This window comes from Suncus etruscus, chromosome 15, assembly GCF_024139225.1.
Source record: "Suncus etruscus isolate mSunEtr1 chromosome 15, mSunEtr1.pri.cur, whole genome shotgun sequence".
Classification (NCBI taxonomy): domain Eukaryota; kingdom Metazoa; phylum Chordata; class Mammalia; order Eulipotyphla; family Soricidae; genus Suncus; species Suncus etruscus.
This window is the reverse complement of record NC_064862.1, coordinates 72,179,786-72,205,062: the sequence shown is the minus strand read 5'-3', so window position 1 is coordinate 72,205,062 and position 25,277 is coordinate 72,179,786. Positions and strand designations below refer to the sequence as shown.

General features: G+C 50.9%; 1 protein-coding gene across 1 annotated transcript; it reads left to right on the top strand.

The window, feature by feature from the left end:
• Positions 1–25,277, top strand: RCC1L (RCC1 like). The gene is made up of 11 exons (XM_049789524.1): positions 1–318; positions 3,722–3,851; positions 8,880–9,008; positions 9,338–9,404; positions 10,320–10,371; positions 12,188–12,272; positions 19,879–20,060; positions 22,160–22,247; positions 22,525–22,698; positions 23,807–23,892; positions 24,709–25,277. The coding sequence occupies exons 1-11, from the start codon at positions 1–3 to the stop codon at positions 24,784–24,786; spliced, it is 1,389 nt and encodes a 462-aa protein (XP_049645481.1). The 3' UTR covers positions 24,787–25,277.

The window sequence follows — 25,277 nt, the reverse complement described above, 5'->3', positions numbered from 1 at the left end:
ATGGCGCTGGCGGTGGCGCTGGCTCGGCTCGGGCGGCTTCGGCGGCTGAGCGGGCCGGGCCGAGGCCACTGGACCGCGGCCGGGCGCTCCCGCAGCCGGCGCGAGGCGGCGGAGGCCGACGCGGCCGCGCCCGTGGTCCAGTACGTGGGCGAGCGCACAGCCCGGGTGGACCGCGTCTTCGTGTGGGGCTTCAGCTTCTCGGGGGCGCTGGGCGTGCCGAGCTTCGTGGTGCCCGGCTCCAGGCCCTCGCCGCGGGCGGGCTCCAGGCCTCGCCGTCGCATCCAGCCGGTGCCCTACCGCCTGGAGCTGGAGCAGAAGGTGCGCCCGGAGGCTCGGGGAAGTGAAGGCACAGAGCCCCCCGCTGGGACACCCCGACCTGGGGCCTAGGCGGAGACCCAGGGCCGGTGGCGATGCAGCCCCCCTCGCCCAGGAGCACTAATTGAGCCGACCTTGGCCGGTGGGAGCTCGAAGGAAGGTCCCTTGTCGCCCCTGGAGCTTTGGGGTTGCTCGTCGTGCAAAGGGGAGGCCCAGGATCGCGGGTGGAGGGAGTGGGCCGGTGTGTCACCCCCTCGTCCTTCGACTGCTCAGTCTTGGACAGCTAAGGATCTTGGAACGGAAACTGGGGGAACCAAGGATTTTGTTTTGGGGGCCACATCTATTGATGCTTAGGACAGGAGGTGGCTCTGCACTCCCCTGGTGGGGCTTAGGGGGACCCTATAGGGAGGGTGTTGTGGGTTGAACCCAAGTCTGCCTGCAAGACAAGTGGCTGGCCCGCTTTTCTACGGCCCTGACCCAAGGGATCAAGTTCTTACTCAGGAATTAGCCCTCTAGAGCAGTTTTTCAAATTCTTATTTGCTGAGTCCCTCTTTCTACCCTGTTCTTCCTCTTGTGGCCCCTTTTTGGCCTCCTACTTTCTTATTTTTCTTTTTTCTTTTTTTTGGGGGGGAGGTCACAGCAGGCACTGCTCAGGGGTTACTCCTGGTTCCACGCTCAGAAATCGCTCCTGGCAGGCTCAGGGGACCATATGGGACGCCGGGATTCGAACCTATGACCTTCTGCATGAAAGGCAAACGCCTTACCTCCATGCTCTCTCTCCGGCCCCTGGCCTCCTACTTTCATGCGGTAGAGCCCATCTATGCCATTTTCACCCTTGGTTCCTTGGGTTATACAGGCCAGACAGTCCCTGATTGTTTTTGGGTCACATCCGGCAGCACTCGGGTTATACTCCTCGCTCTGTGCTCAGAAATTGGTCCTGGGGAATCTTTTTTTTTTTTTTTTTTTTTTTTTTTTGGGTTTTTGGGCCACACCCGGTAATGCTCAGGAGTTACTCCTGGCTATGTGCTCGGAAGTCGCTCCTGGCTTGGGGGACCATATGGGAAACCGGGGGATCGAACCGCGGTCCGTCCAAGGCTAGCGCAGGCAAGGCAGAGACACCTTACCTCTAGCGCCACTGCCCGGCCCCTGTCCTGGGGAATCTTATGGGATGCCAAGATTCGAACCACTGTCCGTCCTGAATCAGTTGCGTGCAAGGCAAACGCCCTACCACTGTGCTATCCCTCCGGTCCCTATATGTATATAAATTTTTTTTTTGTTTTTGTGTTTGGGCCACACCTGGTGATGCTCATGGGTTACACCTGACTTGAGGGACCAAATGGGAGGCCAGGGGATCGAATTGCATTCTGTCCTACGTTAGTGCATGCATGCAAGGCAGATGCTCTACTGCTTGCACCACCGCTCCGCCTCCCCACCCCTATTTTTTTTTTTTTTTGGTGGTTTTTGGGTCACACCCGGCAGTGCTCAGGGATTATTCCTGGCTCCAGGCTCAGAAATCGCTCCTGGCAGGCTCGGGGGACCATATGGGACAACGGGATTCGAACCGATGACCTCCTGCATGAAAGGCAAACGCCTTATCTCCATGCTATCTCTCCGGCCCCCCACCCCTATTTTTGTGATTTGGCCCACCCTAGTGGTACTCAGAGTTTACTCCTGACTCTGTGCTCAGGGATCACTCCTGGCAGAGATCAGAGGACCACGAAACTGTGAGACCACGCAATTGGTCTCACAATTATTTTTTTTATTTTTTTTTTTTTGGTTTTTTTGGGCCACACCCGGTGACGCTCAGGGGTTACTCCTGGCTATGCGCTCAGAAGTCGCTCCTGGCTTGGGGGACCATATGGGAAACCGGGGGATCGAACCGCGGTCCATCCAAGGCTAGCGCAGGCAAGGCAGGCACCTTACCTCTAGCGCCACCGCCCGGCCCCTCACAATTATTTTTTTATTTTTATTTTTTTGGTTTTTGGGTCACACCCAGCAGCGCTCAGGGGTTACTCCTGGCTCTATGCTCAGAAATCGCTCCTGGCAGGCCCGGGGGTCCATATGGGATGCCGGGATTTGAACCACCGACCTTCTTTGCACGCAAGGCAAATGCTTTACCTCCACGCTCTCTCTCCGGTCCCTGGTCTCACAATTATTTCTTTTTATTTTTAATTATTTTTAATTTTTATTTTATTTATTTATTTATTTTTGTTTTTTTTTGGGGGCCACACCCGGCAGTGCTCAGGGGTTACTCCTGGCTGTCTGCTCAGAAATAGCTCCTGGCAGGCACGGGGGACCATATGGGACACCAGGATTCGAACCAACCACCTTAGGTCCTGGATCGGCTGCTTGCAAGGCAAACACCGCTGTGCTATCTCTCCAGGCCCTAATTTTTTATTTTTAATTATGAGAACAATGATGCAAAGAGGACAAGGTAAAGTTACAGTGAAAGGACAATCGCCCATAAACAGGGTTCTCAAAAGAAATCCCCTTGCTGACGCCTAAATATTAAACTTATGGTCAAAGAACATTAAGAAAAATAAGGCAGAACCCCTGTACAATTACTTTGTCCACAAGTCCCCAGATTATAGTATATTATAACATTTCTTAGCAGTACACAAAGCAATCTAAAGCCATGAGTTTTATGTGACTCCTTAAACATTGAAGGCATAGTATTTTTTTTATTTTCATGCACATGCATATTAGTTTAAGTTAACATCAAAAGTTTAAGAGGTTTTTTTTTTTTTTTTTTTTTTTTTAGGGTAGTCTCACAATTATTAATTGGGGGAATTTGCTGTAGTTCTTCTGTGGCTTTGGGTGGCTTTGTTGAGTGGATGCCATATAGTCCAATGGCTCGGGTGAACGCATGAAAGGATGTGTTTGATAGACATATGATTGGGGCCAGTGTCTTCTGGTCTAATACTGGGTGTTAGGTCGGTGAACAGCCTGCAATTTATTGGGGTGGCTGGAGAGATGGTACAGTACAAAAGGCACCTGCCTTGCACTGAGCTGAGCCACGCTCCATCCCTGGTACCATATTTAGCATCCCGTGAGCAATGGCAGGAATGATCTTGAGACCATATAATTGAGTATGATTCACTCCCCCCCAAAAAAAAACCCCCAAAAACCAGAACAAACATTACTGGGGAAGACTGAGCTCACTCATTCCTTGAAAATTTAATGGGGCCCTGAGAGATAGCACAGCGGCATTTGCCTTGCAAGCAGCCGATCCAGGACCAAAGGTGGTTGGTTCGAATCCCGGTGCCCCATATGGTCCCCCGTGCCTGCCAGGAGCTACTTCTGAGCAGACAGCCAGGAGTAACCCCTGAGCATCGCCGGGTGTGGCCCAAAAACCAAAAAAAAAAAAAAAAAAAATTTAATGGGAACCCTTTCTCCTGCACCCCAGATCTCATCTGCTGCTTGTGGGTATGGATTCACGTTGCTGTCCTCGAGAACTAAGGATGTGACGAAAGTCTGGGGCATGGGTCTCAACAAAGACTCCCAGCTTGGATTCCAGAGGAGCAGGAAGGATAAAGGTGAGTCTTCCTTTGTGGCTTTCTGTCGCTGGTTATCTGTGGTTTGTGGAAACTAGTTAAGGAGAAAGAGATTGAGTAAGCTGAACCAAAGTAACAATGACCGGCCCGGAGAGATGGCACAGCGGTGTTTGCCTTGCAAACAGCTGATCCAGGACCAAAGGTGGTTGGTTTGAATCCCGGTATCCCATATGGTCCCCCGTGCCTTCCAGGAGCTATTTCTGAACAGATAGCCAGTAGTAACCCCTGAGCACTGCCGGGTGTGGCCCAAAAAACCAAAAAAAAAAAAAAAAAAAAAAAAAAAAAAGTAACAATGACCACTTCCAAGGGTTTGAAACTTTCTGTACAAACTTTCCAGCAATGCTCAGGAGTTAACCCCTGACTCTGCACTCAGGAATCCTGGCAGTGCTTATAGGACCATATGGGGTGCTGGGGATTGATCTTGGGTTCATGTGCAAGGCAAGCACCCTCCCCGCTGTACTATTTTATTTTTAGACTCTTTGATAAGAACATTGAATCTTTATGCAAAAAGGCATGTGTTGAGAAGTAAAAATGTTCCTTTTGGCCCCAAAGAGGTGACTTTTCTCTCCTACCTTGGCAATAATTTTAACCACAGGCTCTGAGGCCTTGGTATGTCTGGGAAAAAATCCAATGAAAGCCTTAGATGAGGCTTTTAGGGGGTCAAAGAGGTAGAGCAGTTGTTAAAGCACTTTCTTTGTGTACAGCTGACTCTCATTACTCTCATTACTACTAGGAATTAATAGAAAGGGAACCTTCTGGGGGGGGCAGAACAACAATACATCAGGGCAGGTGCTTTCCCTGCACACAGCTGACCCAGGTTCAATCCTGGTACCACCTATGTGCCAGTGAGTATTTCCAGGAGTGACCCCTGAGCACAGAGCCAGGAGTAATCCGTAATCACTGCTGGGTGTGACCCCAACCAACCAAAAACCGTTATGGGTCAGGCAAGACCTCAAATGGTAGAGCATATGGATTGAGGTTCTGAGTTCCATTCCATGGCACTGCAGCAAAGCTTTCCACCCTCCCCTGTACTTTATCACAGGCTCTGGTGTGCAAGTAAGGTTTCTCTGGGTGTAGCCCCTGTTAAAAGACTTAGCCCTGGGACTGGAGCAATAGCACAGCAGTAGGGCATTTGCCTTGCACGCGGCTGACCCAGGACACACCTGGCCTTCTATATGGTCCCATGAGACAAGAGCAGAGTTTTTTGTTTGTTTGTTTTTTTGTTTTTGGGTCACACCTGCCAGCGGTCAGGGATTACTCCTGGCTCTATGCTCAGAAATCGCACCTGGCAGGCTTGGGGGACCATATGGGATGCCGGGATTCAAACCACCATCCTTCTGCATGCAAGGCAAACGCCTTACCTCCATGCTATCTCTCCAGCCCACCAAGAGCAATTTCTGAGCACATAGCCAGGAGTAACCCCTGAGCGTTACTGGGAATGGCCCAAAAACAAACCAAAAAAGAGACATAGCCCTAAAAACAATCTTAAAAAAAAAAAAAAGCATTGGGGCTGGAGAGATAGCACAGCAGTAGGACTTTTGCCTTGCATGTGGCCGACCCGGGAGGGAGCTTGTTTGGTTTCTGGCATCCCATATGGTCCCCCAGCCTACCAGGGGTGATTTCTGAGTGCAGAGACAGGAGTAACCCCAGAGTGCTGCTGGGTGTGGCCCAGAAACCAATCAATGAATCAATTAATTAATAAAAAAGACATTAAAAATACTTTAAGCCTGGGCCCGGAGAGATAGCACAGCGGCATTTGCCTTGCAAGCAGCCGATCCAGGACCAAAGGTGGTTGGTTCGAATCCCGGTGTCCCATATGGTCCCCGTGCCTGCCAGGAGTTATTTCTGAGCAGACAGCCAGGAGTAACCTCTGAGCACCGCCGGGTGTGGCTCAAAAACCAAAAAAAAAAAAAAAAACCAAAAAACAAAAAACCTTTAAGCTTATTTTTGGGGGGGGATTGTTTATGTTTGTGTGTGGCAAGCACATCTGGACACAAACAAAGACACCATAAGTATATGGGTGTCTTTGGAAAGCCCTGTACAGTAGCCAGGGTCCACATTGGCCTTATCACCACGTCCATCTTCACCAAACCAGAGCGAGGAGCTGGGATTGAGACCCCCGTTCGAGGCCAAGTTCAGCCTCTCTGACTGCTGGAAAATCCACATAACTGAGATGAAGGATTTAGGAAGTTTCATATGGATGGATCTCATGTTCTGGTGGCTGGTCGGTTAAGTTGTGAGAACTTGTGCCTGGTGGCCACAAGTTCAAATCCCTGGTGTTCCACAGGATGCAGCTGAATGAGAGTCTGGTAGCTCTTTGGTCTGCCCTGCAATCCTTTTCTTCAGGGTTTGGGGCCACACCTGATGCTGCTCAGGGGCCTTATATCCTGTCAGGATTTTGAACCAGGGTCAGCTGCCAGGCTTTCTGGAGAAGGAGCATTGGCCACCTTGTAAATACTCCAGATCTGGTTCTTATAGCCACAGATGTCCCCTTTCAACCCATGGAACCTCCTGCCATCAGGATTAAGGAAAACAATCAAGCTCTTTTAGTTGTAGGGTTGGGGATCAAACCCAGGTCACATTCACACCAGACTCAAGCTTTCCCTCTGGGCCACACCCAGGCCAAGAACAATAAAGCTCTTCAGAGCCAGATCTGCCAGCTTTCCCCTACTGGCTTATTTAAATATTGACATTCTCATTTCAATAGACCGTCTGTTTGTGCAGTGGAGAATTCAAGTGTGCGGGTAACTGTTGAAGAAGGTCACCCATTTCTCTGCTCCTAGAAGCTTCTAGTGCTGTGTTCTGCTTTTTATTCATTATTATTATTATTATTATTATTATTATTATTATTATTATTATTATTATTATTTGGTGCTTATGGGTATGCATTCAGGGATCACTCCTGACACAGTTTGGGAACCATATAGGATGCTGGGAATTGAATCCAGGTTGACTGCATGCAAGGCAGATGCCCTACCCTCTGTGTATTGTTCCAGCCCATTTCTAGTTTCTTTATGTAGACAGATTTTGTGCATGTACAAGCAAGCACATCTGGACATTCCTTTTGGTTTCTTTTTTGGTGTTTGGACCACATCTGTGCTGCTGAGGCTCTGGGTACTTGGTGGTCACCGCCAGTGCTATTTGGGGGTCTGATAGTGCTGGGGAATAGCACCTGAGGCTCCTGCAGGCAAAGCATGCACTACAACTTGCTGGATATATTTATTTTGTTTTGTTTTGTTTTTGGGTCACATCTACCTGTGATCCTGGCTCTGCACTCAGAAATTGCTACTGGCAGGCTCTGGGGACCATATGTGATGCGGAGATTTGAACCAGTCTGTCTGCTTGCAAGGCAAATGTCCTACCGCTGTGCTATCTGGCCCGCTTCTGGATATTTTTGTGTGTTCTTTTTGTCTTTTTATTATTTTTTTGGGGGGGTCACACCCGGCAGCGCTCAGGGGTTTCTCCTGGCTCTATGTTCAGAAATCGCTCCTGGCAGACTCGGAGGACCATATGGGATGCCGGGATTTGAACCACCATCCATCTGCATGCAAGGCAAACACCTTACCTTTATACCATCTCTCCGGCCCCTTTTTGTCTCTTTTTTTTTTTTTTGGTTTTTGGGCCACACCTGGCGGTGCTCAGGGGTTACTCCTGGCTGTCTGCTCAGAAATAGCTCCTGACCATATGGGACACCGGGATTCAAACCAACCACCTTAGGTCCTGGATCGGCTGCTTGCAAGGCAAACACCACTGTGCTATCTCTCCGGGCCCCTTTTTGTCTCTTTTTAATATAAATAGACTTGTATGCTGTATTTTTTCCCCCAATGGAGGTACGTTAGTGGGTTAATGCTAGGAAAAGATGCTTTCCTTAAAAATTCATGGGTCTGGGGCCGGAGAGATAGCACAGCGGTAAGGCCTTAGACACAGAAGGACGGTGGTTCGAATCCTGGCATCCCATATGGTCTCCTGAGCCTGCCAGGAGCAATTTATGAGCATAGAGTGAGGAGTAACCCCTGAGCACTGCCGTGTGTGACCCCCCAAAAAAAACAAAAACAGAAAAAAACCCAAAAAACAAAAATTTATGGGTCTATGAGCCAAGAGATAGCTTGGAGGTAGGACGTTTGCCTTACATGCAGAAGGACAGTGGTTCTGATCCTGCCATCCATATGGTCCCTTGAGCCTGCCAGGAGCGATTTCTGAGCATAGAGCCAGGAGTAACCTCTGATCGATGCCCGGTGTGACTTAAAAACCAAAATAAATAAATAAATAAAAATTCATGGGTCTAGGGACTGGAATGATAGTACAGTGGTAGGACATTTGCCTTGAATGCAGCTGAACCAGATACAGTCCTCGGCATCCTAGTCCCCTGAGCCTGCCAGGAGTAATTTCTGAGCACAGAGCCAGGAGTATAACTTCTAAGCGCTGCCAGGTGTGGCCACAGAAACCATCATCCCTCCCCCAAAATTCATGGGTCTAGGGCTGGAGAGAGTACAGCATGGAGGATGCTTGTCTTGCTGACTCAAGAAGTGATCCCCAAGGCCTGGGGCTGGGAGCTGGCTTGATTCTGTGTCTTGCCTGTTGGGCCCGGGTTTCACCCCAGCAGTGCATGTCTCCCTAGCACCTCCAGAGCTGGTTCTTTGAACCCCCCTGATTCCACTGCTCGGTCTGAGCATACGATGGTCAGGCTCAGATGTTGCCAGATTGTCCCCAAGACTCTGATACTGCTGGAGTGGCCTCCCCCATCAAATAGCCACAGGTAGGTAGGAATTTGGTCAGTGAGGGGCATGTGCCCTTCATGTATGACCCTGGGGCTCAAGGCCCTGCTGCACTGAGGAAGTGTGAGGAACTGAGGAGGTGACACCAGGCAGGTTCTTATGCTCTGCCTTGCTCCGAGAGTTATCAGGCAGGGAAGCCATAGGTGAAAGGGTTCCCTGCTGTGAGGAATGTGATGCCTGGCCCAGTGGGGTGCATGGAGATGAAGTGGCTGTGACCTTGTCTGCTTTCTTTCAGCTCGGAGCTATGAGTATGTTCTGGAGCCTTCGCCTGTGCCATTGCCGCTGGACAGGCCACAGGAGACGCGGGTGCTGCAGGTGGCCTGTGGCCGTGCCCACTCATTGGTGCTTACTGACCAGGAAGGAGGTGAGTGGCTTGGTGAAGGGGGCAGAGGCTGGGGGGGCCTGGTCTGAGCTCTGCTAAGTGTAAGACTGCATGTTCCCCAGATGCAGTCCCTGATGGCTCCCAAAAGCTGCACGGGGCTCACAGTAGCCCTGGAGTGGCCTAACTTCTCTTCACTTGGCCATGTGCCTTCTGGCTCCCTGCTGTCAAATGGGATGCAGCATCTAGGGACCTGGGGCTGACACTAGTGGGAGAGTGATCCAGGTGGCCGTGGGACTGGCCACTCCTGGAACTCACCCAGTCTGTCCCTCGGGGTTCATGTGCACTGATTCTCTTCGGGCTTTTCTCCTCAGTCCTCAGCATGGGGAACAATTCTTACGGGCAGTGTGGACGGAAGGTAGTGGAGGATGAAGTGTATAGGTGAGTCCTGAGCCTCAAGTCCCATGTCTCCTACTAAATTGCCTTGTCCCCCCCAAAAAAAATAAATTGCCTTGTCCCTTGCCCCTGGTGGTCTTGATGGTTACCAGGATTTCTCAAGACTACCAGGGGCAAGGTTCTACCTTTTTCTCCTGTTTCCTGCTGCTGTAGGATTAGGGGCTCCTAGAAGAAGCTCCTCTTGGCTGTGTTTCGGGGTCACTCTTACTGCTACTTGGGGCACTGGGGTGCAGGGGATCGACCCTGGACCTCCTACATGCCTGACCCAGCCTATGAACAGCTGAGCTCTCTCACTCTCCCCCCTCTTTTTCTGTTCTCATCTTGAGGGTGACCATGAGTGCTCAGCAGAACGTTGTAGATTGTTTTCCTAGAGCTGCGATGGTGAACCTATGGTATGCATGCCAGTGGTGGCACACGAAGGCCTTGCAGCTGGCACGCGGGAAGGTCCACAATTAAGATACGCGGCACGTGCCGCATAGTTTTTAGACACTAAAATCTTGTTATTAAGGTCTAATTGACGTGCTGGGCACTTTTGAGGAAATTCTTTGGTTTTGTGCGGCAGTTTGGGCACTCAGGCTCAAAAAGGTTAGCTATCACTGGTACTAGAGGTTGAGTTCTGTATATTCGCTTGCTGGGGGCACAAGTGGGTGTGGCCCCATAACTATCTGAAAAATCCATCTGGTCCCTCCGATGATGCTGTGGCTCTAAACAGCTGCCTTAGTGCTTGTCAAGCCCCATGGGTGTGTCTACTCTCACTCCTGGCCTTAACACTAATCTGAAACCCCCTAAACTATTGTATGCATGGAGGTACTGCCTGTTAGGGGTGTCTGCAAAGGTGCCAGGCCAGCACAGTATTCACGTGATCTCTCTCTGTTCTCTCTAAATTGCGTCTGGCTGTAGCGAAAGTCACACAGTGCACCGAATGAGGGACTTCGATGGCCGAGTGGTACAGGTAAGAGGTCGGGGGGTTCCTTTTTCAGTCAGCATATCAGAAATAGGGCTTGGGTGGACCACCGGGTCAGCATGTCAGAGTAGGGCTTGGGATGATGCCCTGATTAGAGGCCAGGTACAGACTAGACTGTAAGGTTCAGAGTCTGGTGGGGTGGGGGTGGGGGTGGTAGGTCCCATCAGGCCAGTTTTAGCTTCTCAGCTTGCCTGTCTGTTGAAAATGGGGTGTTCACAGTAAAGTCTGGCTCCCGAAGCAAGGGAGGGTCTTCGTAGAGCACAATGGGAACAAGAATTCCTGTACCCCCACATGGGACGGAAGGGAGAGTGGGCCTCATGAGCAGGAGGGAAGGGAGAGCCATGGGTAGTGGGTCGGTTAGTGCAGGTAGATGGTAGGCTAACCCTAGGGGGGGTCAGTGGTCAGGTTAGCCAACTGGTTAGTCCAGAGGGTGGGGGAGAAACAGTGCTCATATTAGCCCAGGGGTTAGTCCACAGCAGACAGTGAGTAGCAGCAAAACTGGGCTGGAATCTGGGTTGTGGCCTAATTCTGGAGGCCAGAAGTAGGGTTAAGGACCAGTGAGGGGGTCTGGCTGCCTCCATGGGAGTTTGGGCTTCACCCCGACTGTTGACTATGGGAGGGTCTCACAGGGTGACTGACAACTGAGGTTTATTCAGAAAGGCTTTAGGGCTAGCGGCTGGGGTAATAGCACAGTGGCTGATCCATGTTCGATCCCTGCATTCCATATGGTCCCCATTCCATAGGATCAGGAGTGATTATTGCATGCAGAGCCAGGAATAATTCGTGAGTGCTACCAGATGTGGCCCCAACAAAAACGATGAAAGAAAAGCTTTCGGCCAGAGAGAGCTGCCTGGGCCAGGGCATGTTTTGATCACAGAGGGACAGGCTTATTTTCTCACACAGTATGGTCCTCCAAGCATAGTCAGGAGTCACCCTGGGGGCCAGGCGGGAGGATGGGACTGGCAGCTCTCACCTGACCAGCTGGGCTGAGTCAGGCTGCAGGAGGAGTGGGGGTGGCTTAGGCCAGAAGGAGCATAGAGACATCAGTGAACCTGGTGTTTGGGGTTATACCTGGTCATGCCTGGGTCCTGGCACCCAGCTTCCTTCCAGGTAGGAGGAGTGCCCAGCCCATTAGGCTATCACTTGGCCCTAGCCTGGTTCTAAGGCTACACAGAGGATAGTTGGTGCTTCTGGAGCCCGTGAAATCCCTGGGATGCAGGTTCAAGACCTGGAGCCTCTGCTTGTACTCCGGGACTGTGAGGTGTCCCAGCCTTCCCAAACTTCCTTTTATTTTTTATTTTTTTGGTTTTTGGGCCACACCCAGCATTGCTCAGGGGTTACTCCTGGCTGTCTGCTCAGAAATAGCTCCTGGCAGGCACGGGGGACCATATGGGACACCGGGATTCGAACCAACCACCTTTGGTCCTGGATCGGCTGCTTGAAAGGCAAATGCCGCTGTGCTAACTTTCCGGGCCCCCAAACTTCCTTTTCATGCTCAGGGGTCTGGCTCTGGGCTCCCCACAGCACTTGGCTACTGAGTCAAAGTCAGCATAGATTGGGGAGCATGGTGGGGCACAGAGACGGGGATACCCACCACCAGGGGTTCCCAGGGGGACTTTAAAGGGGAGAAGCCCATTTTTGGTGACAGATCCACCACCTAGACCTGAGCCCGTCTACTGGGGAAGAGGTGGTCTGGGGTGAAGTGGGGTTGTTAGGTGGGGTTGTTAGTCGAGTGATCTAGTTGCTGGGTAGGAGGGGCTGGAGGGCAGTTGTGGGGTGCTCAGATCTGGCGTATTCCCCCCAGGTGGCCTGTGGGCAGGACCACAGCCTGTTTCTGACAGACAGAGGCGAAGTGTTCTCCTGCGGTTGGGGTGCTGACGGCCAGACAGGTGAGGTGGGAGTGAGTCGGGCAGCTTGGCCACTCCTCAGCAAAGGGCTCTGAGCTGGAGAGATTTGGAGACTGGGCTGAACGATGGCACAGCTGGGAGGTTGCTGGTTTTGGATGTGGCTGAGCCGAGTTCGGTCTCCGACACCCCAAACACCACTGGGATGATCCCTGAGTTCAGAGCCAGGAGTAACCCCTTTGCTGAGTGTGGCCCAAAAACCAAAGTGGGAGGGGTTTTAGAGTGATTTAATTCCAAAAGTTGGTCAGTGGAGGAGGGGCATAAGCTTTTATTTATTTTTATTTTTTTGGTTTTTGGGTCACACCCGGCAGCTCTCAGGGATTCCTCCTGGCTCTGTGCTCAGAAATCACCACTGGCAGGCACAGGGGACCATATGGGATGCCAGGATTTGAACCACCATCCTTCTGCAGAAAGGCAAACACCTTACCTCCATGCTATCTCTCCGGCCCCAGCATAAGCTTTCATTACTCCCATTCTCTTTTCTTTCTCTTCTTCTTCCTCCTCCTTTCCCTCCTCCTCTCCTCCTCTTTTCCCTCTTCCTGCTTTTCCTCTTTTCCTCCTCCCCCTTTCTTTCTCCTCTTCCTCTTTCTCTTTTCCCTCCTCTTCCTCCTTCCATATCAGACTGAAAATGAGCTGTAGAGCTAGCTGTGGGTGCTTTCTCTTTGGGAGCTCTGGGTTTGAGCCACTGCACTACATGGTCCCTGAGCACCATCAGGCATGGTCCTCAAATACCCCCAAAACCCACCAAACAAAAAAATGTTTAAGTTTAATTTTTTTGTTTTGGGGCTGCACCTGCCATGTATGTGGGGGGACAATGCCATGTTCCTGTTTGGCCTCCAGATACAGAACATGTGCTTTGACCCTTTGAATCTACCTAGTCCAGAATTTCAAATTTAGAACTTGAATGAGGGTCCAGAGCAACAGCACAGTGGGGAGGGCATTTGCCTTGCATATGGCTGACCCAGGTTTGAACTCCGGCATCCCATAGGGTTCCCCAAGTCTGCCAGGAGTAATTTCTGAGTGCAGTCAGGAGTGATCCCTGAACCCTACTGGGTGTGGCCCAACCCTCCCCCCCAAACTTGAATGAATCCTTTGTAATTCTCCCAACAGCACATCAGGCTTTTTTTGGAGGAGGGGACGACGACATTGTTTTGTTCATGGACTATACCCGGTGATGCTGAGGGGTTACTCCTTGTTCTGTTCTCAGGAATTACTCTTAGCAGGGCTTGGGGGACTGTATAAGATGCCGGGGATTGAACCTGGGTCTGCTGCGTGCAAGGCAAGTGCCCTGCTCCCTGTGCTGTCACTCCACTGTTATTTTGTTGTTGTTCCCTTGATTCTTTTTTTTTTTTTTTTTTTTTGGGTCACACCCGGCAGTGCTCAGGGGTTACTCCTGGCTGACTGCTCAGAAATAGCTCCTGGCAGGCACGGGGGACCATATGGGACACTGGGATTCGAACCAACCTTCTTTGGTCCTGGATCGGCTGCTTGCAAGGCAAACGCCGCTGTGCTATCTCTCCGGGCCCTGTTCCCTTGATTCTTACAGGTGTCCTCTAGGCTGTAATTATAGCTCAGGTAATATTATATGCCCGTCAATCAGTAAGGAGATCTAAAAGTGTCTCCCACACACGCAGAGTCTATAGAGTTCTGAACTTGACACATCAGATTCAGTCCCAATTTCTGTCCCATTCATGCCCCTTTTGTAAGAGGTGGAGGGCTTTTGGTTTGTTTGGGGGCCACACCCAGCGATGCTCAGGCGCTATTCCCGGCTCTGTGCTCAGGAGTGACCCCTAGTGGTGCTGGACACGGACCCAGAATCAGCAGGTAAGGCAAGTGCCTGCCTCCTGTGCTCCCTCTGGTTCAGAGCATATAACCCTCTAATGGTGAATGTTACCAATTCAGTCAGCTGAATTTCAGCTAAATATATGTTTTGTTCTATGTGCCCTTTTTTTGGTGGGGGGCACACCTGACAGTGTTCCTGTCTCTGCACTCAGAAATTACTCCTGGCAGGCTTGGGGAACCATATAGGAGATGCTGGGGATCAAACCTAACCTGGGTTGGCTACATGCAAAGCAAATGCCCTACCCACTGAGCTGTCAATCTGGCCCCATAAATGTGTCTTTTTTTTGGGAGGGGGCACACCTTGTGATGCTTAGGGGCTACTCCTGGCTCTGTACTCAGAAATCACTCCTGGCAGGCTCGGGACCATATGGGATGCCAGGAATCAAACCACTGTCAGTCCTGGATCAGCTGTGTGCAAGGCAAATGCCCTACTGCTATGCTATCTCTCTGGCCCTAAATGCTTTAAAAAAAAAAAAATTAGGAGCCAGAACAGTGACGCAAGCAGTAGGGCATTTATCTTGCACACGCTAACCTAGGATGGACTGTGGTTTGACCCCACCGACGTCCCATATGGTCCCCCAACCCAGGAGCGATTTCTGAGTGCATAGCCAGGAATAACCCCTGAGCATCACTGGGTGTGGCCCAAAAAGCAAAAAATACTGTTTTTAATTAAAAAAAAGGGCCAGTATGATAATAGGTAAGTCACTTGCCTTACACATGGCTGACCTAGGTTAAATCCCCGGCATCCCATAGTGTCCCCTGAGCCCTGCCGGGAGTGATTCCTGAGACCAGAGTCAAGAGTGAACCCTGAGCCTCGCTGGGTATGTCCCCAAAATCAAATAAAAAGCAAGTCCTGGTGCCGGAGCAGTGGCACAGTGTTAGGATGTTTGCCTTGGAAGTGGCTGACCTAGGACGGAATGCAGTTCAATCCTCCAGCATCCCATATGGTCCCCCGAGCCAGGAGCGATTTCTGAGCACATAGCCAAGAGTAACCCCTGAGTGTCATCGGGTATGGCCCAAAAATCAAACAAACAAAAAAGTGAGTCCTGATTGGAAAAGTAAACGTGGAAGAGTCACTGGTACCACAGAGACTGCTTGTGCTTATTTCTGCTTTCTACCCAAGAGGCACCAGTGCCCCAAGAAGCACCTCAGATTCCTTGAGGAAGGAGTCAAAGTAGTCATGAATTCAATTAAAGAAATTTTTTTTTTTTGTGGTTTTTGGGTCACACCCGGCAGTGCTCAGGGGTTATTTCTGGCTCCAGGCTCAGAAATTGCTCCTGGCAGGCACAGGGGACCATATGGGGTGCCGGGATTCGAACCGATGACCTCCTGCATGAAAGGCAAATGCCTTACCTCCATGCTATCTCTCTGGCCCCTAAAGAAATTTTTTTTATTGAAACCGTTACGATTTACAAAGTTCTTCATAGTTGGGTTTCAGACATACAGAGTTTCAGGGCCAATCCAACCAGCAGTGTCTACCTCCCGCTTCCAGTGTTCCCAGTGTCCATCCCATACCATCCCCTTCCCCCCCCCCCCAGTCCCAGCCTGCCAATATAACAAACAGGCCCATTTTAAGTTTTTTTTTTTTTTTTTTTTTCTCCCTCCTCCCCACCCGACCCCCGCCTGTACTCTAAACAGGTTCTCAATTTCCCTCATACATTCTCATTATTAGGACAGTTCAAAATGTAGTTATTTATCCAACTAAACTCATCACTCTTTGTGATGAGCTTCCTGAGGTGAGCTGGAACTTCCAGCTCTTTTCTCTTTTGTGTCTGAAAGTTATTATTGCAAGAATGTCTTTCATTTTTCTTAAAACCCATAAATGTGTGAGACCATTCTGCGTTTTTCTCTCTCTCTCTGACTTATTTCACTCAGCATAATAGATTCCGTGTACATCCATGTATAGGAAAATTTCATGACTTCATCTCTCCTGACAGCTGCATAATATTCCATTGTGTATATGTACCACAGTTTCTTTAGCCATTCGTCTGTTGAAGGGCATCTTGGTTGTTTCCAGAGTCTTGCTATGGTAAATAGAGCTGCAATGAATATAGGTGTAATGAAGGGGTTTTTGTATTGTATTTTTGTGTTCCTAGGGTATATTCCTAGGAGTGGTATAGCTGGATCGTATGGGAGCTCGATTTCCAGTTTTTGGAGGAATCTCCATATCGCTTTCCATATAGGTTGAACTAGACGGCATTCCCACCAGCAGTGGATAAGAGTTCCTTTCTCCCCACATCCCCGCCAACACTGTTTATTCTCATTCTTTGTGATGTGTGCCATTCTCTGGGGTGTGAGGTGGTATCTCATCGTTGTTTTGATTTGCATCTCCCTGATGATTAGTGATGTGGAGCACTTTTTCATGTGTCTTTTGGCCATCTGTATTTCTTCTTTGTCAAAGTGTCTGTTCATTTCTTCTCCCCATTTTTTGATGGGATTAGATGTTTTTTTCTTGTAAAGTTCTGTCAGTGCCTTATATATTTTGGATATTTGGTTTTGTCCTTTTATTTATCTCCACCAATACACCTGAGAACCCCTTGGCCTCTGGCTCCCATTATTTCATTTTTGTGTTTCTCCTCCTACACTCAATTTATTTCCTTCTCTGTACTCTGGAGCCAAGAGTGTTTGAATTCAATTTTTTTTTTTTTGTTGTACATTCAGAAACCTTTCACTGCTGCCAAATTTTTGCCACCTCCACAGTCAGTAATGTGGCCCCATGTAGAGTCACAGTCCAGTCTAAGGAGCCAAATGCTGGGGCGGAGAGAACGGATAGTGGGAAGGTGATGACTGACCAGCTCCATCCCTACTCCACTGAGCACCACAACTGAGCACAGAGTGGGAAGAAGCCCTGAGTATAGCTGGGTGTGGTTGGTCCCCCCAAGAAAGTACAATGAAAAATGAAAGACTCCAGGAGGCCAGAGTGACGGTACAGTGGGTACATATGCTTGGCATGTGCAGATCCAGGTTTGATCCCTGGCATCCCATATGGTTCCTTGAGCACTGCCAGGAGTAATTCCTGAGCACAGAGTCAAGAGTGAGGCTTGATCACCGTTGTGTGTGGCTCCCCAACAAAATCAGACAGTGGGAGCCAGGGCAATAATACAACTGGGAAGGCATTTGCCTTGCATGTGGCCAACCCAGGTTCAATTCCCATCATTCCATATAGTCTCCCAAGCCTGTCAGGAGTAATTTTTGAGTGCAGAGCCAGGAGTAGCTCCTGAGTGTTTCTGGCTGTGGCCCAAGAAGCAAAACACATAAAAGAAGAGGAAAAAAGGGCCCGGAGAGATAGCACTGCGGTGTTTGCCTTGCAAGCAGCCGATCCAGGACCAAAGGTAGTTGGTTCGAATTCTGGTGTCCCATATGGTCCCCCGTGCCTGCCAGGAGCTATTTCTGAGCAGACAGCCAGGAGTAACCCCTGAGCAACGCCAGGTGTGGCCCCAAAACCAAAAACCAAAAACCAAAAAAAAAAAAAAGAGGAGGAAAAAAAAATAAACAATAAGAGAAAGCCAAATGCAGGACTAGCATGTGTGAAACCCTGAATGAGATCATCAGCATTATAGTGACCCTAGACCATCTCCAGGGTGCCCTGTTAGTCCAGAGCACTTTTAGTCAGATGCTGAAAATGTCCCAGGGTTCCCTCATCTAGTCCTGCTGTAAAAAAAAAAATAAAATGGGGCCTGGAGAGATAGCATAGCGGCGTTTGCCTTGCAAGCAGCCGATCCAGGACCAAAGGTGGTTGGTTCGAATCCCGGTGTCCCATGTGGTCCCCCGTGCCTGCCAGGAGCTATTTCTGAGCAGACAGCCAGGAGTAACCCCTGAGCACTGCCGGGTGTGACCCCAAAAAACAAAACAAAACAAAACAAAACAAAATAAATAAAATGTAGGGACCACAGAGATAGTATAGTGGTTAGGGCTCTTGCCTTGTCCGTGACTGACACAGGTTTGATCTGCAATATCCCATATGGTCCCTTTAGTCCTCATTAGTGATTCCAGTAGTAAGTTGTTGAGTATGGTCCAAAATTTAAAAAAAAAAAAAAGGGAAGGAAGGAAGGGTTGGAAGGAGAGAAAGGGAGGGGGAAGGTGGGAGGGAAAGAAAGAAAGAGGGGCTGGAGTGGTTGTGCAAGCTGTAAGGCATCTGCCTTGCAAGCGCTAGCCTAGGATGGATCCTGGTTCATCCCTTTGGCGTCCCCCAAGCTAGGAGCGATTTCTCAGCACATAGGAGTAACCCCTGAACGTCACTGTGTATGGCTCAAAAACAAAAAGAAAAAAAAAAAAAAAGAGCTAGAGTGGTAGCACAACCTTGCATACGGCTGACCAAGGATGGAATCGGTCTTGATCCCGGAATCCCATATGGTCCCCTGAGCCATATGGTTTTTGGTTTTTGGGCCACACCTAGTGACGCTCAGAGGTTACTCCTGGCTATGTGCTCAGAAATCACTTCTGGCTTGGGGGACCATATGGGATGCTGGGGGATTGAACCACAGTCTGTCCTAGGTTAGTGCGGGAAAAGCAGATGCAGGAGCAATTTCTGAGCGCAGAGCCAGGAGTAACCTGAGTGCCGCCGGGTGTGGCCCAAAACCAAAAAAAGAAAAAATTTCATTATTTGCAGATGATATAATATGATAATCTTGAAAACACTAAGAATCTACTAAAACAAGAGCTTTAGGAACATGAATACAGCAAATAGTTAAGTTTCCGAACCAGCAGACATGGTCTATTGCATTCCCCAACCCCTTCCCAACCAAGCAGACAGCAAGAGAAGGGGACAGTGGGGTGGGCCCTGCACGTGGCCCACTTGGGTTCTATCCTCAGCATCCTTGTGCTCCAAGCTTGCCAGCAGAGACCCCTGAGCACTGCCCCAAAATAGCAAAGAATGAAGCAAAGACAAGAGCTTGCATACACTTGCACCAGGAAGGAGCAATCAGCCTGCATCTCACATTCCCAAAGCAGTGGCTCTGGCTTTTCCCTTCCCTTTATTTGGGGTGGTGGTGGTGGTGCTCAGGGGACTGTATGGACTACTGGGGATTGAACCTGGGTCAGGAACATGCAAGGCAAGCACCCTGCCCAGCCCTGTGGCTTTACTCCTTGCCAACTCTTCCTTCCCTCCCACCCTCTCTCCTTTCCTTCTATTCCCTGACACTTCTCAGGGATCACTCTTGGCGATGCTCAGGGGGCCCTATGGGGTCCCAGGGATCAAACCCTGGTCAGCTTTTGCTAGGCAAACACTCTCCCCACTGTCCTATCTGGCTCCTGAGACAATCTTTCTTTTTTTTTTTTTTTTTTTTTTGGTCACACCAAGCAACGCTCAGGGATTCCTCCTGGCTCTACGCTCAGAAATTGCTCCTGGGGGCCCAGAGAGATAGCACAGCGGTGTTTGCCTTGCAAGCAGCTGATCCAGAACCAAAGGTGGTTGGTTCGAATCCCGGTGCCCCATATGGTCCCCCGTGCCTGCCAGGAGCTATTTCTGAGCAGACAACCAGGAGTAACCCCTGAGCACTGCCGGGCGTGGCCCAAAAAAAAAAAAAAAAAAAAAAGAAATTGCTCCTGGCAGGCTCGGGGGATCATATGGGATACCGGGATTTGAACCACCGTTCTTCGGCATGCAAGGCAAATGCCCTACCTCCATGCTATCTCTCTGGCCTTCCTGAAACAATCTTTTTATAGTGCTTGAAATGCTGCTTGGCCCCTGGTTTGAGTCCAGACATATTTGTTCCTAGAGCAAGTCTCTCAGTTTGTCTCTCCATGCCAGGTCTGGGCCACTACAACATCACCAGTGTCCCCACCAAGCTGGCCGGAGACCTTGCTGGAGTTAGCATCGTGCAGGTTGCCACTTATGGGGACTGTTGCCTGGCTGTGTCCGCTGACGGTGGCCTGTTTGGCTGGGGCAACTCTGAGTACTTGCAGCTGGCCTCCGTCACCGACTCCACGCAGGTAGGGTGGGCATGGGTGATGTGAGAGGCCTGGCACCAGGAGCCTGATCACTCTTGGTAGGGCCCAGGGGACCATTTGCTGGTTCAGGAATTGAACCTGGGTGGACTTAGTGCAAAGCAAGTGCCTTAACTCCTGTGTTCTATCTGGCCTTGGGACCAAGTTTGATTTTTGAGATGGGGGATACCCGACTGTGCTCAGGGCTTACTTTTTCTTTTTTGTTTTGTTTTGGTTTTTGGGTCACACCTGGCAGTGCTCAGGGGTTACTCCTGGCTCTACGCTCAGAAATCGCTCCTGGCAGGCTCGGGGGACCATATGGAATGCCAGGATACGAACCACCGACCTTCTGTATGCAAGGCAAACACCTTACCTCCATGCTATCTTGGCTCTGAGCACAGGAGTATCTCCTGGTAGAACTCAGGGGATCCTGTGGCTGCTGGGGATTGAGTCCTGGTACCCTCCCTACTGTACTCTAGGTCAGCTTCCAGGTACTGAGTTCTAGAAGCGGAGTTTGGAAGCTTCTGTCCATGTACTGTGAGGTCATGGGGTGGGAGGGCCACTATCCTGGGCTTGGTCTGTGAGCAAGGCTACAGCTCCTGCAGCTGTGTCTGCCATGCTAAGGGCACAGGCCCTGAACGTGGCACTCACTGACTGTCCAGGGGGTCGGTCAGGCCTCAGCACAGCACAAAAGCCCCTACACGTGTATTCAGATTGAGGGTTTGTTCTTTCAATGTTTAGGAAAGACCCAGTGGATCACTCCTGGCAGGCTCTGGGGCCATATTGAATGCCAGGATCAAACCTGGGTAGGCTGAGTGCAAGGCAAGCATTTAACCACTGTTATCACTTTGGCCTCCCTGGTTCTCCCTCCATTTTTTTTGTTTTTGTTTTTTGGGTCACACCCGGCAGCGCTCAGGGTTCACTCCTGGCTCCACGATCAGAAATCGCTCCTGGCAGGCTCAGGGGACCATATGGGATGCCGGGATTCAAACTAATGACCTTCTGCATGAAAGGCAAACGCCTTACCTCCATGCTATCTCTCCAGCCTTTTTTTTTGTTTTGTTTTTTGGGCCATACCTGGTGCCACTTGGGTTACTCCTGGCTCTGCACTCAGGAATTGCTGGCAGGCTTGGAAGACCCTATGGGATGCTAGGGATTGAATCTTCGTGGGCTGTGTGCAGGGTAAACACCCTACTTGCTGTGCTATAGCTCCACCCCTCTATTCACACCTCGCCTGATCCTGCTCCTATTTTACATAAATCTTGTTTTTTTTTGGGTCACATCCGGTGGTGCTCAGGAGTTACTCCTGGCTCTATGCTCAGAAATCACTCCTGCAGGCTCGGGGTGGGGGATGGGGGGAATGGACCATATGGGATGCCAAGATTTGAACCACTGTTGTTCTGCATGCTCAGAAAATGTCCTACCTCATGCTATCTCTCCAGCCTCTACATACATCTTTTCCTCTCTTCCCCTTTCCCCTTCTCCCTTTCACTCTTTTCTCCATGTAGTCCACCTCTTGTGCGTAGGTATTTCCTGGGTTCCCTCAGTGGCTGCCCTGACTTCACTGGGGTCCATTTGCTTCCATGTCCCCCCAACAACCTTTGCCCAGGGCCATCCAGCCCTCCTTAATTTCATCTGGTCTGGGTGGCCACTCACCCCAGAATCCTCCTGATGCCCCTGTGCTGGGGAAAACCTTGTCCTCAGATGTAATGCTATACCAGGGGTCTCAAACTCGAGGCCTGCAGGCCATTTGCGGCCCTCCGTACAACATTTTGTGATTCGCAGCTGGCCTTCAAATATTGCAGTATTCGCAATTATTCCTTTCCTCAGGTCACAGAGGAAGAAAGGCCCTGGTGTGGCTGCCCCAATCCAGACCTGACCCCTGACTTAAGGCACCCACGATCCCCTCAGTATCCCTCAATCCCTCTCAATGCCCCTCACCCCACCATCTCCTTATTCCTTCAGTCCTGCTCTCCTGCAAACCTGAGCCCTGATGCTGAGAGGGGCGGCTGCCTAGCTTCCCTCTTCCTCCCAGTCAGGACAATCTTGAACTGGGGTGATGTGGGGTATCTGGGCCCATCCAGCTGAGCACCCCATTTTTCCAGGTGAATGTACCCCGGAACCTGCCCTTCTCAGCCGTGGGCCAGGTGAAGCAGGCGGCATGTGGTGGCACTGGCTGTGTCCTGCTCAATGGTGAGGGGTCAGGGGCTGTTGTCCCCATGGTGGGCAGTGAGAGATGGCTGTGGTGGGGAACAGTGGGGTCCCCTTGGGAGACTGAGGGAAGAGACAGCTAGGACAGCAGGCATGTTCCCTAGACTGTAGACCCTGCCCATCTGTCCTGAGGGGTCCCTGTGCCACCCTGCCCCTCAGCCTGGCCAAACATGGGGAGCCCCGTGGACAGCTGTGCTGGGTGCAGTTGGCGTGTTCGGGGGGAGTCTGTTTACCTCACTGGTCGTTCCCTGTGATGCAGATGAAGGGCAGGTGTTCGTCTGGGGCTATGGGATTTTGGGAAAAGGCCCCAAGCTCGTGGAGTCGGCGCTCCCAGAAATGATCCCCCCGACCCTCTTCGGCTTGTCACAGTTCAGTCCTGATCTGCAGGTCACCCGCATCCGCTGTGGCCTCAGCCACTTCGCTGCCATCACCAGTAAGTATGAAGCTGCCTGCTGCCCCTGGAGCTTGGCTGGATCCTCAAGCACTCAGGGTGATGGAAGAAACCAGTTGGGAGTTGGGGGATAAATGTGTGGGTTAAGCCAGTGCTCAGCCCGGCTCACACCCCAGCCCACAGCCCCCGTGGGCTGAACTGTCTAGTTCTGCTCCTGCCCTGCACACCCTGCACATCCACTGGCTGCTCTTTGGTGCTTGGGAAGAATAATTTGACACATAAGTTTGGAGTTTTTATTTTTTGGTGTTTGGGCCACATGGGATGGCACTCGAGTTACTCTTGGCCTTGCACTCAGAAATTGCTCCTGGCAGGCTTGGGGGACCTATGTGGGATGCCGAGAATCAAACCTGGGTCCGTCCCGGCTCAGCCGTGTGTAAGGCAAGTGCCTTACTACTATGCTATCACTCTGGCCCCAGTTTGGAGATTCTCAAGAAGTTCTTGTTTTCTTGCTGTTTAAAGATACTTTGTCTCACAGTCTTGGGGTGAGGCTGTGGGTCTGTTCCAATCTGCCCACTTTCTGGATTATAGGTTTCAGGGGTTTTAGCTGGTATCCCCACAATTGAGCCACATTCTCATCTCTAGAAAGTAAAACATTCATGATTGGCCTAAGCCAGCCAAGATTGACCAGTCCGTGAGGGAATCAAGTGTCTGGGAGGATAGAGAGCCGAGCCAGAGTCTCCAAGCCTGGCCTGCCACCTGGTTTCTCCACTTTGATGGTCTGTGAGCAGGTTAAGATGCTATAGACTATGTAGGAGTGATGGTACAGTGGGCAGATCTGGACTCCATCCCTGGCACCCCATGTGCTGTCCTGAACACCACCAGGAGTGATTCCTGACTACAGAGCCAGGAGTCAGTCCTGAGCACTGCAGGGAATGGCTGAGAATTGTGGGAAGCAGAGGCTGATGTTGAGAACTACCTCAAGGGCGGCAGGTCAGTCTTGGGGGAGTCCACGGCTATCCCTGCCTGTGGCCTCCACTTGTCATGACTCATTTTAGAATTTCAAGAAGATGAAGTAGGCGAGCCTCACCAATTCCACTCTCCTCCCCTCTCTTCCTTGTTTCTCCTCCCCCTTCTCTCCTCTTCCCTACAGATAAAGGCGAGCTCTTTGTGTGGGGCAAAAATATCCGAGGGTGCCTGGGCATTGGCCGCCTAGAGGACCAGTATTTCCCATGGAGGGTAAGGCTGGGCCAGGGGGTGGAAGTCATCTTCCCAGACCCATGGGAAACACCCCCCCCCCCCAAATCCCAGCAGCAGGACTGTGGGTAGTTCTGGTGTTGGATGTGTGAGTTCAGCATTTTCTTTTTTTTTTTTTTTTTTTTTTTGGTTTTTGGGTCTCACCCGGCAGTGCTCAGGGGTTACTCCTGGCTCCACGCTCAGAAGTCGCTCCTGGCAAGCACGGGGGACCATATGGGACGCCGGGATTCGAACCGATGACCTTCTGCATGAGAGGCAAACGCCTTACCTCCATGCTATCTCTCCGGCCCCGAGTTCAGCATTTTCTTAGGCCATTGCTTGCCCGGTCAGTCCCCCAAAGCCCCACGGAGAGCCCCACAGGGCCCAGCAAGGGAGAGGGAGGCTGAAAAGAAGCCTGGTTTGCTGACAGTGGGAGAGAGCTGGGAAGGATAGGGAGGAACACACATTTACGAAGACACACAGCCACTGATCACAGCCACAGGAACATAGGCTTACACAGACAAACACACTGAGACACGGGGATACACATTTACATAGAAATACACTCTCATACACACAGGACCCCTCCCTGGTGACTATCCCTTAGGGGTCAGAGTCTTGGGCCCCCTACCTTACGCCTTTGTGCTGACAGCACTGCATTCTTTGGGGTCATGCTCTGAGAAAAGGAACATCACTTGCAGTGGGACACTCAGTCTGGACAGGAGACACTGATGTTGGTGTGTGGGGAGCAGGCCCTTCCCATGGCATTGGATGTCATGTGGCCCAGCCCCCTCACTCCCTCCTCGGGGCCCTTTACAGGTGACGATGCCAGGACAGCCCATGGATGTGGCCTGCGGCGTGGACCACATGGTGACACTCGCCAAGTCTTTCATCTGAGTCTGGGCTCTGGTCCGAAGCCTCGTACCCTGGGCATCTTGGATGTTCCCAGAAGCTGGTCCTTTAGGGGATGCCATGATGCCATCTGGGGTGTTGGGGAGATCCCTCAGTGCAGAAGAGCTGCCAGCATTACTTTGGCCTGTGCTGAGTTAGAGTGGTCTGAAAATGAACCCTCCGGGGCTTCCCACCCCATTCCAGTTGAACTAGGGGCCTGGGGTCTCTCTACTTAGCCCCAGGGTTCTTGGTGGCTTTATCCACCCCAGCTGTGCCTCCAGCAGAACCTACTCCTCCCTGTATGGGAGCCCCACAGCCCTGGAAGAAGAGGCCGGCCTGAGGCCAGATTCCTGTGGAGTGGGAAGCAGCCACAATGCTTGGCCTGATCAGAGGAAAGATCCAGAAATCGAAAGAAACAGTTGTTGATAACATGTCTGATTTTTTATAAAAACATCTTTTAAAAGTGTTCTTTGGAATAAAGTCTATTTTCTGCCTTA

What these genes read in the sequence shown, in the direction of transcription:
- RCC1L (XM_049789524.1), top strand. Translation starts at nt 1, where the DNA reads ATGGCGCTGGCGGTGGCGCTGGCTCGGCTCGGGCGGCTTCGGCGGCTG. An exon ending in GCCTGGAGCTGGAGCAGAAG is followed by an intron (nt 319 to 3,721) that starts GTGCGCCCGGAG and finishes CCTGCACCCCAG; the next exon opens with ATCTCATCTGCTGCTTGTGG. An exon ending in GAGGAGCAGGAAGGATAAAG is followed by an intron (nt 3,852 to 8,879) that starts GTGAGTCTTCCT and finishes GCTTTCTTTCAG; the next exon opens with CTCGGAGCTATGAGTATGTT.